The sequence below is a fragment of the Carassius auratus genome, chromosome 9, assembly GCF_003368295.1.
Source record: "Carassius auratus strain Wakin chromosome 9, ASM336829v1, whole genome shotgun sequence".
Classification (NCBI taxonomy): domain Eukaryota; kingdom Metazoa; phylum Chordata; class Actinopteri; order Cypriniformes; family Cyprinidae; genus Carassius; species Carassius auratus.
This window is the reverse complement of record NC_039251.1, coordinates 14,364,574-14,382,724: the sequence shown is the minus strand read 5'-3', so window position 1 is coordinate 14,382,724 and position 18,151 is coordinate 14,364,574. Positions and strand designations below refer to the sequence as shown.

Below are 18,151 nucleotides of genomic sequence, written 5' to 3'. Positions count from 1 at the left end.
CACACGCATTACCAAACAGTCACACGCAAACACACAAGGGACTTCACATTTTCAGAGGATTCTTGAGGACGAAGTAGTAGGCATGCAGTGTAAGGGAATAAGTAAGTAAAAGCCACCACCGAGAGAGTCCAATGACACTCTTTCTCATTTATATGGTTTGGAAGCCTCCTTTTTCTCTCTCTCTTCAAACATTCAGAAGATTTGAGGTATCATTCGGTGCACACAGTACCTGATTCTGGGCACAGTGAAGTCTGATGGCAGCTTGGAGATTTTCACCATCTGTGGTCGATTGGGGAACTTCTCAAAGATCCGTAATCGCAGAGGAAGTTTCTCTTTCGTATCAGCATTGGCTTCGCTCTGTTTCAGCTGTGGAGAGAAGCCAGAAGACTCTTTTGAAACAAATGTCTAGTTCTGTGACTCAACTGAGAGACTCTGTTGGGGCCACATAGCCCTCAAAACATTTGGTGGACAGTCCAAAATTGACATAAGTTGACCATCTCTACTTCTGACTGTCCCTTTTGCAAACTAGCGGAATGCAAAGATGTGAAATTTAAATTCAGTTCCTCACTTCTAGTGGTGAGAGAGGAAGGGGTTAGCCTATATGGTGCACTGCTCTGAATTAATGTGGCCCTCTGAGGTTTAACTGACTTTATGTGCCATAACCTTTTATCTTTCTTCATGTCTATCAAGAAACATAAAGGCCTCAGATGATTAGGCCGGAGCACGCTAGAGGATCACTTTTCATTCTCCTGTCCGAAGAGAGGGATACATTAAAGTGAATGAGATCAAACTGAGATGACAGATTGTTTCAAATTTTCTAAAAATGCTTAAGAATGCACATTAAGAAATTCACTCCATTCCCTATGGATTGAAAAAACATGTAATTACAGTTTGATTTACTAAAACAATAAAACTAATTTCTAATTAATTTAAATCTTAAGTAAAAAAAAATGGAGAACAAGATGTTCGTTTGGCAGGATTTAAAAGCAAAATGTTATGTTAACAGACTGCTGTTCTGCTAGGCTGTCTAAAGATGGCAGCAGCGCACAGTCTCAATGCAGTTATCCTTCAACACTGGCTATCAACTTGTTTTGCTTCAGGATCCACATTTTACATTGACATCAAATGGAAACCCAACAGTACAACCCAATTTTTACATTTCTTATTTATTTCTTATTTATTTATTAGACACAAAACAGTGGTTGGCACAAACCATGTTTATCCTTCTTGCAAGTTAACTCATATTTAGCTTGGTATGTATTCACAGTAAATTGTGAGTGAACTGTGCTGGAAGTGAAGCACAGTGGAGACTATATGTTGTTGTGCTAATGTTGCTGAGAGCCTGTCTGCAGTAAGAACAATGCTTTTGGTGCTTGAGCCAAAAGAAAATGTGCTCAACATGGATCTTGATAATTTCAATGTATTGGGCTGAGAGTTAACAGCTACTCAAACCAAATGTGATAATGTAGCCAAAAAGTGCATAAAATCAGTCTGGACCAGTGTTTGTGGCCATTTTGAAAAGTTCAAAAGGAATCCAAAAGGAATGCGTTTCTAAGCAATTACTGGGATCATTTATAACGATAAGTATAATAATGCAACAAAATAAAAACAAAACAGCAAAATACAGAGAAAGGGATAGAATAAATAACTGAAATAAAAATAAAATCACAGAATACATAACATTCCACAAACATTATTCAAAGAAATATTAAAGAAATACGCATATGTAAGTACCCACAGGTTTACCCAAATGCAAATCCATACATACATAACTTATGTAGGTATGGATTTGTATTTGGGTAAACCTGTATATGTAACATAAGCATATACATACATACATACACCTACATACAGATAAAAAAGGGGTAGGGGACACACAACTTCACCTCTATCCCTTTCACGCTAGATTTTTAATTCCCAGTGATAACATATGTTCTGCCTCTACACCTAGATCCCGGATCCCGGATGTTCACCTATACATAAACAAAGAAATAAAAACTATAAAACACCCCCTCAGTAATCTTGCATTTATTGCAGAAGCTGGATACAGAATAGTACTTAAGTCAGAAAAATACATAGGGAAACCAACCATTTGCTGTGCTTCTTGCTGGAAAACATATATATATATATATATATATATATAAAAAAAACAGTTTAGTCTGCACTAAAGCAAAGTTGGATTTCCTTGTCTCCTATTCAAAAAAATAATCTACATTTGTTTTAAGGCAACTTAATTGTAAAAGAGTGTGTGCTTGAAACCTTACATGTCCCCAAGGCTCTAATCAATAGCTCTACACTCTGTGGGGTGGCTTCAACTATGCTCTTTACTTGGCAACAGCCTCTGATTAGCTCTCACACAGAGACACACACGACATGGAGCACTGCAGAGAGAACAGGCACTCCTAACTAATACCAACACAATTTACATCACTCTAGTATAAATAGCTAATGTGAAGAATCCTCCCATCTTTGCAACGCCACACATCAGCCTTCCTGTTTATTCCAATCTGGTATGATAAAACAAGGTGTTTCACAATTAATCACAATGGACTCGAAATCTGAAGACATTTTTATGTAAGTGATACACGAACAGAAACTTCTTGTCAGCAAAGTACCGCAAATGTATCAATAAAAATAGTTTCGCAGCTGAAAAGCTACATGACATTTCTCAGTAGCCAGGTTCTTGAAGCAGTTTAACTTAAAGATTCGCTATTAATAATAGATGCTGCTGCTGAACACTGCTGAGAAACGCATAGACGCAGGTATTAACATGCGCTTAATCTCTCTCTCTCTCCCTCTTATAACTGCATTAATAACTGAATTAGCCTGCATATTAGTGGCTCGAGTCTCTGTTGTTAGCTCTAAAATAATGTTTTGGAATTTGCAATGGAAGATTCGGGATGAGGTGCGTAAAAAATAGTTCAACCCACATAAGATTTCAGGATGGAAACATGTCAAATGTCTTGAAACAAATCTTCTGATTAATGTCTTGGGGCCCTATTTTAACGATCTAAGCGCATGGTCTAAAGCGCACGGCGCAGGTACACTCAGGGCATGTCCGAATCGACTTTTGCTAGTTTAACGACGGGAAAACGGTTGGTGGGCCTGGGCGGATGGTCGAAATGGGTTGTCCCTATTCTCTTAATGGGTAATGGGTGTTTTTTTGGGCGTAATATGGAATAAATCAATCAGTGTCTCATCTCCCATTCCCTTTAAGAACCAGTTGTGCTCGTGCCATGACTATTTACACAGTGAAATTTGCTAGCGCAAAGACAGAACGCATCTCCAGAAAGGAAACAGGGCTGAATGTGCACGAGCAAATAGGTAGCCTAGTTCTGAAACATGCACTGACTTTCCATTATGACTTGTAGGCATTTTTATATTTATGTATTTATGTAGCCTACACAATAACATTGTAATACTTTAATTTGCAATATTTGGTATGCTTGTGTGCTGCTGTGTGTCCCTGTGTGTGTTTAATAACCAGCGTGAGCACGAGTTGTGGACTGCCTATACTAACGCAATCTTTAAATTAACAAAGAAAAAACACTGCACCAGACTTTATACCAGGTTTGAGTTGGTGTATGGTGCAGTCTATTTTCAGTTCCTCAAAACAGCAATGCGCCAACAATGTGCCTAAACACACCTCATTTTTAGACCAGCATGCCCATGAGCACACAAATGGGTACAAATGCATTTGGTACTTAAACAACGTGGTGCAGTATGTGAAAATAAGAACTGCTCCGGGCTGAAACTAGCAAAAACACTTGCAGTGTGCCGCATTGCGCTGGGTGTATGCCTGTAATACCTGATAGTGCAGCGTTTGGGAGTGAAGTGCTGCTTTGTGAACAGCATTAATGGGGAAAACGCTATTTTTACCGTTCCAAAAGTGCCACCTAGTGGCAAAGAATGAATTTTCATTTTGATTCAGACCAACGCTAAAAGACCAATAAGTGGGCAGCCAGTATGCTAATGTTTAATGTTTACGTCAACATGAAAAGTTTGGGGATTTGTTTTAAAAATGACTTGTTTCAATAATTCAGAATCGACTCTGACAATAACTTTCTACACGGTGCACTTTCAGATTTAAAACTTTGCAGGATGCTTTCATTCACTTAGAGCTGTTACACACTGCATGAAAGGTAATTTAATTGCCTTTAATTTAATTGAAAAATTTTAAAATACAAAATAGTATATAAATAATACTGCTGCAAAATAAAGCCATACTGGTTTGAATTTATGTGAGGGAGACTAAATGATGACAGAATTTTCATTTTCATTTTCAAGATGGTAAGTAGAGGTGGTAAGTACATGTGATGGAGTGCTGAAGAGGAAGGGAAAGCCAAATTCAATCAGCACAGCTAGAAAGTGAAATCCACCATGATCAATAAACAGATCAATATCAAACAGGCAAAATGATATGGGCTCACATACATTGCATACAGTGCAACACATCATGCTGATTTGCATCTCTACATGACTGCCTGTAGCTAGTTGTATGTTTTTTTTTTTCTGATGGCTTGTGGAAGGTCTGCATGTAATGCATTTTTTGTTGTTGTTGTTGTTGTAAAAATGGCATATGGCCATAACTCTTCATAATGATGAATCATATGTAGCATTTTCCATAAATCACAGAAGTGGGAGCCGTGCATCTGAAATGAATGTTTTGCCCTTCGGACACATTAGGCTGCTCCATTCACTCCTATTCACACATTCTTCCAATTTCAGGCTCAGGTGAACCATACTAGGCTATTCTCCAATCCCCGACCTTTCAAGCAGACAAGGGTCTGGGATATTGACCAATTGCTGCGTGGTCTGTGGCACATTCACAAAGGAGCCTATAATAGTGCGCTGTGCTCCCAGCGTCATGAATGATTGGTGGGTCTACAAATCTGTATGTCACCGTCCCACAAATTTACTCTACAGGCCATTAGATACATTTATGCTCCAGTTAGGTCACCATAAAACAGTGGAGAGCTAATGTAAACACATGCAATAATGTCTAACGGTGTGTGTGTGTGTGTGTGTGTGTGTGAGTGTGACCTTCAGAGACGGCGTCGGCAGACATAATCCCATATCGGTTTTAAAAAGAACCAGAATATTTGACATGTCAGGCTCAAAAGTCTACAGCCTGAAACTGGCAAGAATATAGCAGAATATATGGTTTAATACAGGACTGCACTATGCATGTAAATATCTATGTATGGGTACAGTATGTACATACAAATTCTGAATTTTTTAAACACTGTGTCAAGTTTAAAGAAGATGAATGTTTTTTTTTGTTTGTTTTTTTTAAAGCAGTGGAGACCTCTGCTCCAAACTATTATAGTGCATTCTGTGTATATTACCCCTAAAGCAGAACATTCCAAATCAGTCACCTTTTAAGGTTCCATTTCAGTTAGGCTGCTGATTTAGTTCTAGCATGCCTGATAAACATACATTATGCGTGCCGCTCTACTCTGCATCAGACTAGGTGAACTTGCATAAGCAGCTCAGGGGTAGAGGGGTCATTCTCTCCTTCTCATTTAGTATCTAATGAGGCATGGTGCTGCATAGGCTATAAACTCCCAGACCTCTTAGAGGCACACCTTTGGCACCTGAGAGGCTGACTGGCTGAATACATAGCATGGCGAGAGTGGCACAGCATGGCAAGGCAAAACGTCTGATGTTCCTCAAAAAGCACTTGTGTGTATGTTGTATGGCAATGGAAATATTCCTACGAACCTGGTAATATTTTTACAAATAATAAATGCAGAAAATCCAGCTATTCTTTACTGGAAGTAATGAAGATTTATATAAATTTTTATCATGCCATATACATACATAAACACTATGTGTGTGTGGCTGTTGTATATATTATACTGTTATAACTCTTAATGACATTATACTGTACATAAGGAATTTTGTCTTATTCAGATTATTGTTAATTATGTTAATCCAAGCATGCATTTACATGAAACATAAATAAATCACAATATGCAACACAAACTCATAAGAATTTGTAAGTTTTCAATCTCAATTTACCACCCCTTCAATATGATTTCTAGGTATTTTTTAATGTCTTCACCAATCTAAATCTGCATATTAGCACAAAAAAAAAAAAAAATGATTGTACAAATTCTTGTGAAATGTCATGAAAGTGTGTTGAAATAATATGATCAGATTCTGTTCTGCACAACCTAGGTGACATCAACTGAAAAGGAATGTCAGTGTAGGTAATTACATTTTGATGAAAGATAATGAAGACTTTTTTTCTTCTTCTTTCTTATATATATATATATATATATATATATATATATATATATATATATATATATATATATATATATATATATATATATATACATACAAAGCAAATAAGGTCACGTTGAAACTCTATCATAAAAAAGTGGGGCTCCAGAAAGGATGAAAATGGGTCTGGGTGAAAGCTGGAACACACACACATCGTCTGGGGCAGCAGACATCTGGATCAGGTGCTGCAGCGAGGGTGGGGGGGTGTGGACGTGACTGTTAGATCAGAGGATGGAGCACAGGAAGCCACATTCGATGGACAGGCCTGTTACCGAGGCTCCTTTCATGTCTATTGCAGTCAGATTGGACCATCAAGTGTGTTTGTGTGTGTGTGTGTGTGACAAATTGTTGATGCCACACTTTTTAAACTGGGTGTGATGATATACAAATGTGTGTGTGTTTGTACATCTGAGCCCCATTGTATTTTGTTTAGGAATTTCTGAGCAGGACCAGATGTGCTTTGTGCAGATGACTGCAAGAGATGGGAAATTAACAGAAAACAAAATGAGAAAGAAACAAAAAATTTATGATATTGTCTCAGGTGAAAAAAGCCCATTGGATGCTTCAGCTGCTGGAAGCTATAAAAGAAAATAACACTGCATTTTTAAATTCCTGCAGTTTATCTTTGTTTCATTCGCAGAAATAATATAATAGCCGACTTTTTTGTCTGTTACTAGACCTGGCTGTACACCACAAAACTGAGTTTGGCTGGACTGGAACTCTTTCTTTCTTACACACTTAAATTGACTCCAAACAGCCAGACAGTCATTCTAAAACACGAGTCAAACAGTAAAACATTTCTGCTAAAAGGATGAAGAAACCTGTTAAGAATCTATCTAGGTCATACCAAGTCTATTTTTAGGACCATTAAAATTCATCACATTATTTTTATGCCAGTTAAAGACAACCACACAAGCCATTCTGATTTAGTTAATTAAATCTGTATATATTATTTCAATATTTAAAACATATCATTAATATAAGTGACCCTACACCAATTAAGTGTTTAATTTTTCAACACTGGGATTTATACATCAGCTGAAAGCTGAATAAATAAGCTTTCCATTGATGTATGGTTTGTTAGGATAGGACAATATTTGGCTGAGATACAACTATTTGAATATCTGGAATCTGAGGGTGCAAAAAAATCGAAATACTGAGAAAATCGCCTTTAATTCTGTCCAAATAAAGTTCTTAGCAATGCATATTACTAATCAAAAATTACGTTTTGATATATTTATGGTAGAAAATGTACAACATATCTTCGTGGAACATGATCTTTACTCAATATCCTAATGATTTTTGGCATAAAAGAAAAATCGATCATTTTGACACATACAATGCTTTTTGGGCTATTGCTAAAAATATACCCCAGTGACTTAAGACTGGTTTTGTGCTCCAGAGTCACATATTAAGTATTATTATTATTAATCCATGTAGGAGTGGATTAGAAAATAATATTTTTTATGAAAACTAAGAAACCCTTGACAAAAAAAAATAAGTAAACAAATAGGCAAAATATAATTTTGGCAAGAAATATGATCTGACTGATGAGATTTACCCTGAGAACTACAGTAGTATCATATGGAGTGAGAGCTGTAGGCACTAGATGGCAGTGTGGTTAGACCAGAAAGAACATTTGACACCAAGTACATATACAGTAGTTGACACTGTGACCTTTTCTTAAGTTGTTCTTTAGATAGTTATTTAATGTGTCAAATAAAACATTCAAAACAACCCACTACAGAATAGCTTCTACCTATAGGAGACTGTTAAACATAACCTGAACACTGCATCCTGATAACAGCAGCATTGCATTGTAGAAAAAAAGTATTAATGGATGCTTCATGACTCATAGTAAGTGTATCTAATTAGTGTTGCTTGTACAGTATTGTACTATACAGTAGCTCATGCATAGGGTTAGGAGTTTTGGAAAAAGGTGACATTATAAGGCAATGTAAAAACCTACTGAGTTTTATTGTCAATAAGTACTTCTGTATACTATATTATTGTAGATTTGTCAAATAAAAGTTTGACACAATAGAAAGTTTTGATTTGAAGTGTGAAGTCTGTAGCTCTTGAAAACATTCATGGACCTCAGTCAGCTAACCAAGCATGGTCCCACTTCCAGATCCTCCCCCTCCTTACCTGAGGGAAAGTCCTCCATTAGATTTCTGTCAATAAAAAGATAAACATTTCCCCTATCAGCTCTTGACACTTCTCACTGCCATTTAACTGGAGGAAAGTAATGATTTCTCAACCCAGTAACAACCATCAATCTCTGCCATCAGTGAGGGAAACGGCTCATGACCGGCCGAATGAACAGGCTGCATCAGGAGACGTGGCACAAAGGTGATGTGTAACAAACAGTGGTCAGACAGGGAGACCGGCTTATTCAGGGAATGACAGCTAGACTGTTCTTTCCTACACATGAAATTCCACTAGCCACTTTTACACCTCTGAATCTTTTGAATTCACCAAATATCAATACATCTACAATGTCAACTGATGAAAATATGCAATCTTCATCTTCAATCAATTACATCGGAAATTACCCACAAAAGATAATTTAAAACCATTATTGTGTTAAATGAGAAAAACATCAAATAGTCATTACAAAAAGTAGCTTTAAGGACTTTCCATATTGAGTGCGAAAAAGAAAAACGAATAATGCACGTGATGACGCACACGCGGGGAAAAAAAAACTCTCTTGATCTATTAAGAACAATTACAGAAGAATAAAATAAAGTATATTTCATTACCTTTTGTAACTTAAAAGGGTTCAATTTGAGCAGATGATTTTACCATCACTGTCATCGTCAGAGCACACTTCCAAAGTATATTCATTATCTGCCTCCTATTCACAATCTCAGCGATATTCTCAAAGTTATCATTTTCAATGACTTCATTTTCAACATTTTGATTACTAGCAGCTTATTCACCACATTCAGCATCAAATGACAGTAACATTTATATTTCATTGCATATAGTAATTGCTCTAAGGTGTTTTTTTTTCCCATTACTCGCCTCATCTCTCCACGTGCCCCATGACTGAATGGATCAGCTATTTGAGGACTTTTAAGGAAGCAGCATTGAGTTTCCTCTGTCATCAGGGGCCAAACCTGAGGGAGTTTGCTGTGGAGTTCAGCAGTGCTGGAGAGGGGCTGGATTATAAAAATGCGTCTCTCAAGGATTTGTTTAATTATGCCCTTGATGAGCCTATCAGCATAGAGAGGATGGTTATTGCGGAGCATCTATCTTTTGAGTTCCTAGCCCACAGAGGGAGAGACAAGTCCACCTCTAGCCTTGCTGCAGCTTCCTTGGTGGTGGCCACCCATTTATCGCCTCACCCTCGCAAATGCAGGAGAAGGACTTCAGTCACTTCCCCTAATTGGGATATCCTAGAGGACCCGACCCTGGTGGTCCTTAGCCTGGAGGTCCTGGAGAAGCAGACTCCAGTGGTCCCAAGTCTGAAGGACCCAGAGGCTCCTGAGCCACATGCTCCAGAACAGCCTGCCACAACTCATTCTCACTACTACTGCCACGAGGGCCATCACTGAGCACCCCACTCCTTGTTTCAGCCACGGACGCCACTACAGAGCCACCCAATTTCTGTATTTTTGATCAAATGAATGCATCCGTGGTGGGCATCTTTGAAAACCATTAACAACCTTACTGACTCCAAATGTTTGAAGGGTTTTGTATATTGTCGTATTTAGTCGTTAGGTCGTTGGTGTCAAAAAGTATGAAAACCTTCAATATAAAATTCAACCTTTCTCAAGTCACCTTCAGCTGTCTGAACAATTCATTAAAAAGTATAAGCATAATTTCATGGCATAAATGATTATTTCAGGATTGCCACCTGAACAGGTTTGGACAAGTCCTGACAGAGGCAAGATGGAAGCTCAATAAACACTTCCTATTATCCCTGGCTGATCTGTAACATGTGGGACACACTGGATATTCATTAGCTCTCCCTCCTCTTATCCTGTTGGGTTTAATTTCTAATGATCCTTTCTGTGTGCCCATGCAGGTGCCTGCCATGATGCCTGACAAATTTAATCTACTCTTACGAAAAGAAGGCTTTTGTACAGGAGTGTGTACAATTTCTGAGTCTGCCCTTTATTCCGGTGGTGGCTGCTTACAGTACAGTCTCTCTTTCCTGTTCCTGTACCTGTTGGTTGCAAACTACAGATGAAGATATGATGCATAGCTATGACTAAATCAGTGAGCATCTGTGACCTGTGCTGTTGCTGAGAGAATCTGTGTCCTGGAGTCTAGACTTGCGGGTAGAGCAAATGGCACTTCTGAGGCCATAAAGAGAGAACTCTAAATCATGTCTATCCATCAATGCCTGTTAATCCACTTGTGTCCACCAAGCCATTTATGTCTGTGGTTTTGAAATATGCTTCAAATAAAGAAAAATCATCTGCCAGTATTGACAGATGCATGCCATTTTCATGAATTACATGCTATTTTCATAAACAATGTATTGCAATCAGCAAATGATGACGAATGTTACCATGAGAAAATCAGATTGATTAACTCGTTTTGTGGTAAATTACATCTCTGTTGTTCTTTTTCAACACCTGTGATGGCACAGAGGGCAAACCTAGTTGGAACTATTCTGAGCAAATGTAAAAATAATCTTGCATGAGTAAGGCTTAATGCACATGTGAGAAGAAATTGGGTGAAAATGGTTTTGTTTTCTGCTTGGAGAACTTTTGTGACGTGACAGGTGGTCAAATTGTGCCAAATTCTAAGCTTTGCCTGCCAAAAAAAATGTAACCAGCCTAAGATAGTTTATTATCTTAGGGGAAAAAAAAGAATAAAAATAAATGAGTAGACAACAAACTACTTTCAGGAGCTGAATTAAATTAGTCAATTAGAATATATACCAGGTATCTAAACCTAATGTTCCACTCAAATGGAATTTTTAAACTGCATATTCACCTTAAAGGGGAGGTGAAATGCTATTTCATGCATACTGAGTTTTTTACAATGTTAAAGAGTTGGATTCCCATGCTAAACATGGACAAAGTTTCAAAAATTAAGTTGTACGTTTGAAGGAGTATTTTTGTTCCAAAAAGAAGTGTGTTTTTGGTTGCGAGGGCAAGACAACCCTGCACAGATTACCAAAAAAAAAAAACATTAAGGGACCAGTGGACAGAGTTTATTTTTACAGAGCATCGACGGAGTTGTGCAAGTGTTTTTGTTTGTTCCCTGCATTTTGAAGATGCTTGTTTTACAAACAAGGTCCAGTTTGACGCCGGATTTGCGTAACGTTTATTTCTTAAGGATGATACAATCCCAACGAAAAAGGGTCACGATCGTGTGTTGGAACCGCAGGCGGTGAGTAAAACTGCTTAAAATATCTCTGTGTTGTTAACTTAGCTATCGGCGCGTAAGCACATCAAGTAAACCTTGTACACCTTTAAAAAAAAAAAAAAAAGACGACATAAAGTGGAACTTAGTCATTTTCCAAAACCGCTAAGCAAATATATAAAGTTTCATTACATACTACATAGAGACGTCCTGTTGTAGTCATTGCTGCTGCTGCTCTCGTTCAGTTTCAGCCTCGGGATCTGATTCTGGATCATAAATAAACGGCTGAATCTGACTGTTAGCCATGGTTTGTTTTGGATGATGGTTTTTTCCTAATGTCACAGCTTCCGGACGCTCTCAACGCAAAAGCCTACTGGCGCTCGTGATTCTTTAGCTCCGCCCACACGCCACGCCTCCAGACGCTCGTGTTTTTCCGAAAAAAAATCGGCACAGACTATTTTTCTCTTATAAATATAATAAAACTAAAGACTTTTTGGAGATATGAAGGATGCAGTACTACTCTATAGGTACTCAAGATTAACAGGAGATTGAGTGAAAATGAGCATTTCACCCCCCCTTTAAATGCATACTTTTACTGACTAGTTTTGTCCTTTGAAGGGTACACAGAAGTAGCAACTGACTGTCCTCATCTGGAGTGCTACCAAAATCTCTGTCATGTTCCAACAAGTTATGAGTCATCATTTAATTCCTCCATCTTCACAGAGCCAGTTGTCTAATAATAGATACTCAAACTTCAGGTTTGAACATTTGCATTCTTAGCTGCCAGCTACTGTATGCCAAAAAAATCAGTTATCATAGTCAATATCAATGAATATAGATATGGCCCATTCAAAGCTCTGACTAAATGAGTACAACAAACAACACTGCAAGCATATACTTTTGAATCACTCTCATGAAGCCTTAAGAAACCCCAGTAACAAAAAGCATCATGGAGTGCCTCAAGATATTTCTGACTGAAGACATGAGAATGGATCCCTGTGAAAATAGTTCTATTTTCTGAGAGAATGAAAAAGGAATACAGCAACAGGCTGCGCATGGATGGGAACTGGGAAAGTGTTTCAAGGTACAACTGGACAATCAAACAATACTGATTATCTATTTAAAGATATATTTTTTTAATGAAATGCTGTTACTATCAATACAAATTTCTATTTATGTGGTGTTCTGTGCTGAGTAGCTCTGCCAACTGTGACATCTCCCAAATAATTAAATAAATAGCCTACATACATACATGATAATAAACATTACATATGGTCTGATTGGCAGGGATTGTGCAAGGTTGTACTCTTCACAGGAAACTTTTCATGGCTAGATAAGAAAAAGTGTATCAGTCCCTCCTCTTGGCTCCTCTTGTAATTTTGCTAAATGCAATTACAAACTAATATAAAATGGAAAAGTAGAAAGGTAAAATATGAGACAATTCTTTTTTCTGGCAAAAATATCACAGTGTGGGAGGATTGATCAGGGCCAGACTCATTTCAACACTTACCCTATCCTGTGGTGAGAGTGAAATGGAACCACCAGGTTTATTTGTGGAATCTAAATAAACCATTCAAAAAAATAACACCCTTAAAACTGCTCCGTTCATACATTCTGTAGATTAGAATTCTCTAGAACTGTCCACGGCTCTACTGTCAATTAAAACAAGATACTGTTACTGTCCCAAGAAATGTGTCATGTCTGACATTTATAACATGAAACAAGATAGAATATCTTGATGAAACATGAAAAAACTAACTTAGTTACACATTTGAAAAGTCAACCTCACATCGACTTTGCATACAATTTTTCTTATACACAGATGTGCACACACGCACACATTGGGTTTCTATGTTTTTTGGTGACCCCATAGCTGTAAAAAAAAATGTCCCTTCAATGTCAAAATATGCGGGTATTATACTTCCTAAGGGGGCATTTGGTCCTCATAATGTAGGGAATACCATGAACTCTCACAAATGTACTGTATATGTGAAAGTATTTAATTTTCAGAGTTTGCATTTATCCTTAAAGATACTTCAGAAATCATTCTAACATGCTGATTTGGTGATCTAATTAACACATTCTTACTGAACAAAAGTATTACTTGTTTGAATGTTTGAATGGTATTGTATATGTATATACTGCACATAACAAAAATAAGTATTTATTTTATTTAATATTATTTAATAGTAATAAACTGAATTAATGGAAAACACCACAAAATACTGTTTCATATACATACTTCATTAAAAAATGGCTTCTGAATATGTTGTGTAACAGTCACTGTTCTCCCTTTAGTTTAACATTTGAATCCTGTTCAACTGATTCAGATACATTCAGCATGTCATAAAAATAAAAATAATTGCTTGTGTAAAGTTTGGCTTGAGCTATTAAAAGGGATAAGGCTTTGAAAAGAATAATCCAATATAAAACATAACACATCATAACCTTAGGTTAATTGTTTGAATTAATTGTTTATTGTTCGTGGTATAATGGAAATGAATGGTGAATGAATCTGTCTATTTTCAGTATGTAGAAGACGTGCTAAAAATCACACAAAGCTAAGCCTAATCAAACAGACAAACAATTCCCTGCCAAAAAAATTCAAATAAATTGTCTGTCAATTCTGAGCCTCTGAGAGTCTGAAGGTTAAATGTAGTGTCTTAATTAATGCTCCATTTTCAGAAATCCTTCTATCTAGCAGGTGGCCAAACATTTTAAGAGACAGTTACTGATGACTTTATTACAAGGTAACAGAGGTTCTTAGGCAGCAAAAGAAAAGCCTATGGAAATAAAAAACAACCCAGAAGAGCTGTCATAAAGCCACTGTGAGGGAAAACACACACACAAAAAAAACATCCAGTTGTTACTTCAATTAAGGTCAGCCATTGAAATGCGCTTTACAAAAGCCACCTGTATTCTTGGACACCAATCACAATCTAGCGCTCTATTTTTGGATTGCCCCCATCTGTGCTTGAAGCACCTATAAAATAGGCAATTTTACAGGTGGAACCGTGGATCAGTCAACTGTGTCTGAGGGATAACCGATCTGGGCATGCGAAGATGCCTGGAGCTTGACAGCCTGGTGGATTGAAGGACCAACACAACTCATGTCATTTACTCAGAGTGAGAAAAGCACAGAGAACAAAAGAAATCACAGGAAACCATTGGCCTTCCCTTTCAATTTATACTATTACTTTTACTATTTATGTATGATGTAGTTATAGTTATGACAAATTGCAAAAGTAATCATGAAAATTGTGATGAGTTGCTGGTTTCTTTTGGCTTCTGTCTCTCTTTCTCTCTCTCAACAATTTAAACAATTGCTGAAATATGTTGCCGATGTGCTGGAGGAGAGAGGTGACATGCTGTTATCCACAGAGACATCCGACCTCTAATTGCTTTCAAAAGCCATTTCCTATGATATTTGGCCACAGCAGAAGTTCATTTGCATCCTATGAAGAAGGTGCCTTGTTTTTTCATAGTGCGCTTGTCGAATGGTTCACGCTTTCTCACGCTAATTATCCTATGAGTCATCGTTACCTGTGCATCACGGCCTCATAAAAAGGTAAAAATAGACAGAGAACAAGATGGAGAACTGTATTAATTAACACGGCTCACCCTGTTTTTCCTCAAATGCAGGGAAGATAAAATTAAACAGTTTAAGGCTACAATCGTGCTAGTTGAGGAATGTTTTTAGATGTATTGTGATTCAACAGTTCAGAAAGCACATTGTAAAAGTATTATAACCTAATTTACTTTTAAATCAGATCTTATTATTTAGGGTTTTTCTGACAGTGAATGGAGGGATATAATAAGTTCTTATAATTCAACTTTGATGCTAAAGAAATAAACTGTATTTTAAAATACATTAAAATAAAAAAATTATTTTGTAAAACTGTATATTAGTTATATTTAACTGTATTAAGTAACTGTAATAAATGCATCCTTGGTGAGCATCCTTCAAAATATTTCAAAGATCTTACCGACCACAAAGTTTCAAACTGGTGTATAAAATAAGCAAAATAAGTAGAATAATTATCACAATCTTACCTGTTTTAACTTCTTCAAGTCTTCATCCAACTCAAGATTGTCCAAAATCACAGCCACAAAAAGACTCAGGAGGATCTAAAAGACAAGAACTTACTGAATTTAGCTTTCGTTGCAATTTGCCAGTACATCCTTATATGCATTTAGGGCAATGTTTAGACAAAACAAATCAGCCATTCGAAGATATTTAAGACAATTCTTTCATTAGTCACATATGGTAACTGAACATCAACAGCAGTTTTAAGACAAACACTGTAATGTGGCCTCAATATTCTTTGCCATACATCGTCAGTAGGTGTATTGTGCTCATAGGGTGATGTTGACAGATAATCTGTCATGCAAACATGAGTTCTGTCCAAGATGTAGTTATGATCCAAAAATTTAAATTCCATTTGAAAAATTATATGCTATTGGACATGGAACCACATGTCATAGGCAAACAAAAATGTTACACAATAAACACAGCAAACAAAAGATTAGATGCTCAGGACAGCAACAACAACAAAAATGTAGTAAATCAATCACAGCTGACTGTGCCTTAGATGTCATCAGTGCTTTGATATTTAATGACACTTCTCCTTATGTGTGTGCCCTAAAAAAATGCCCTAAAGGTGTGTTTTTTTTTTTAAAGATACAACTACAAGTGAAGGAAGTGTTTGATGTCAGGTGTGACGACTATAAAATGCATGTGTGTTAGGATGTTTCCAGAGGCTATTTACTGCTATATTTTCTAAGCAAGTGTTGTTTCTGTTCATGGGTGGGAGACAGCACAGAAATGTATCCATGTCCACTTTATACACAACACAAGTTTTCAGGCTACAAGCAGTCAGATACTCACAGAACAAACTCAGATTTACTCCTTAAAGTCTTTATAATTACTGTCTGAAGAAAACATAGCAGGCAGTAGTCAACTGCTGTACTACAGAAAGTCCTGCACACAGACTGATCCGCTTTACTCACATTCACTAAAAAACGAAGTATCTTAGACATCAGCTAGAATGCTGCATCTCTTCAAACCACAGAAAACTATCCATTAGAGGTTGGAATACTGCTCTCACTAACATCCAACCTGCTACAGGATCACAGAATATTTTCTCTTGATGGCTAGATCAAGAGAGGAAAGGGAGGATGAAATATGATTCATTTTCTAACAGTCTGGTTAGCTCTCAGCAGCATGAATGCTAGCTTAATTTTAGATGTATTTGCTTTGCTTTGTTGCTGCGTGCCTGAAATTGGGAACACACAGAGCATGTGCAACACATTGAACGGGCGTCCTTTATTGGATACCACAATGAAAATTAAGGTGATGATGTAGATCATGCTTCAGACAAGTCTCATCACACACTGCCAGTTTAGTTTCCAGGATTAAATTTTGAAACACTGAAAATCCACTGGTTACCCACACATTTATATGATTGGATAGCATCACCAAAATACTATATGACATATTTTTGTATATTAAAACCCAGAAACAAGTTAGTGTTTAGCACTTTATAACTTCCGGTTCCATTGTGCTGAAGTTAGTGTGTTTTTTGAATGGGTTTTTAGTTTAAAACCTGAAATAATTTTCCAGTTTTATTCTTTAAAATAAAATACATCAGTAATAACCCCTTTTGGTTTTTAAAAACTTAACTTGTCTAGAAAAAAGCGGTTGCTAACCAAAGTTAGAGTTGTTTAAAAGGGACTACTGGTTGTCGAGGATCTTAAAAAATCATCACACTGAACAGGAAAATGGATCTAATCATTAGTACTCATTGTTTTTATAATCACACTCTTGCAAACTATTATAACTTTGTCGGAAGCCTAATAGTGGTAACACTGAAGTCATGCAACTGTGGTGAAGTTTGCCTACATTTAGATTTTAACTTTTGGTGATTGTATTTAGGCTTTAAAATTTGTGTTAAAGTTGTGTTGTATTATATTGTAAAGACGATGATGAACAAAATGTGTAGGAATTCAAAACTTTTGTTTGGTTACAGAGCATATTTTGTGCAATATTGCAAAAGCCAATGGAAAAATCGTGACTGGGTGAGGATAACTTTCAAGTTGGCCTTCAAAAATATGTCATCTCTGTAGCACGATTTAAAAATCCTTTTGTTTTATCTGACAGAAAATGCACAAATAATTATTTTTACCAGTGTAGCAAACAGGTGGTAGAGAATGAAGTATATGGCCACCACTGGAGCCCACATCTGTCCCACTGCCACCAGAGTTTGGTCCATGACATCCACCCATCCCTCCTGTGTAAGAATCTGAAACATGGACATAAATGCCTGCAGGAAAAAAAAAGAGAAATCATTAACTTTTTATTTTTTATCAGACTGGATTCTTTATTCTTTTATGAGAAAACAACAAAAGCCCTTTACATGCTTGACAGCCCCCAGTGCCTCATCTGGATATGGGTGAAAACTTAAAACTTGAATAGTTAATAGGCATAACAGATGTATGTTTTCATGAATTTGATAGATGGTGCTAATTGTCCTGA

At 36.9% G+C, this 18,151-nt stretch overlaps 1 protein-coding gene across 1 annotated transcript in view; it reads right to left on the bottom strand.

Annotated features, from left to right (window-relative positions):
* Window positions 1-18,151, bottom strand: part of LOC113108455 (sodium leak channel non-selective protein-like) — an 81,914-nt gene that overhangs the window by 20,710 nt on the left and 43,053 nt on the right. The window contains exons 15-17 of the mRNA XM_026271602.1: window positions 17,802-17,939; window positions 15,670-15,744; window positions 230-366 (exon numbers count right to left, since the gene is read on the bottom strand). Of these exons, the coding sequence (XP_026127387.1) occupies window positions 230-366; window positions 15,670-15,744; window positions 17,802-17,939 (350 nt within the window). The remainder of the gene's footprint in view (window positions 1-229; window positions 367-15,669; window positions 15,745-17,801; window positions 17,940-18,151) is intronic.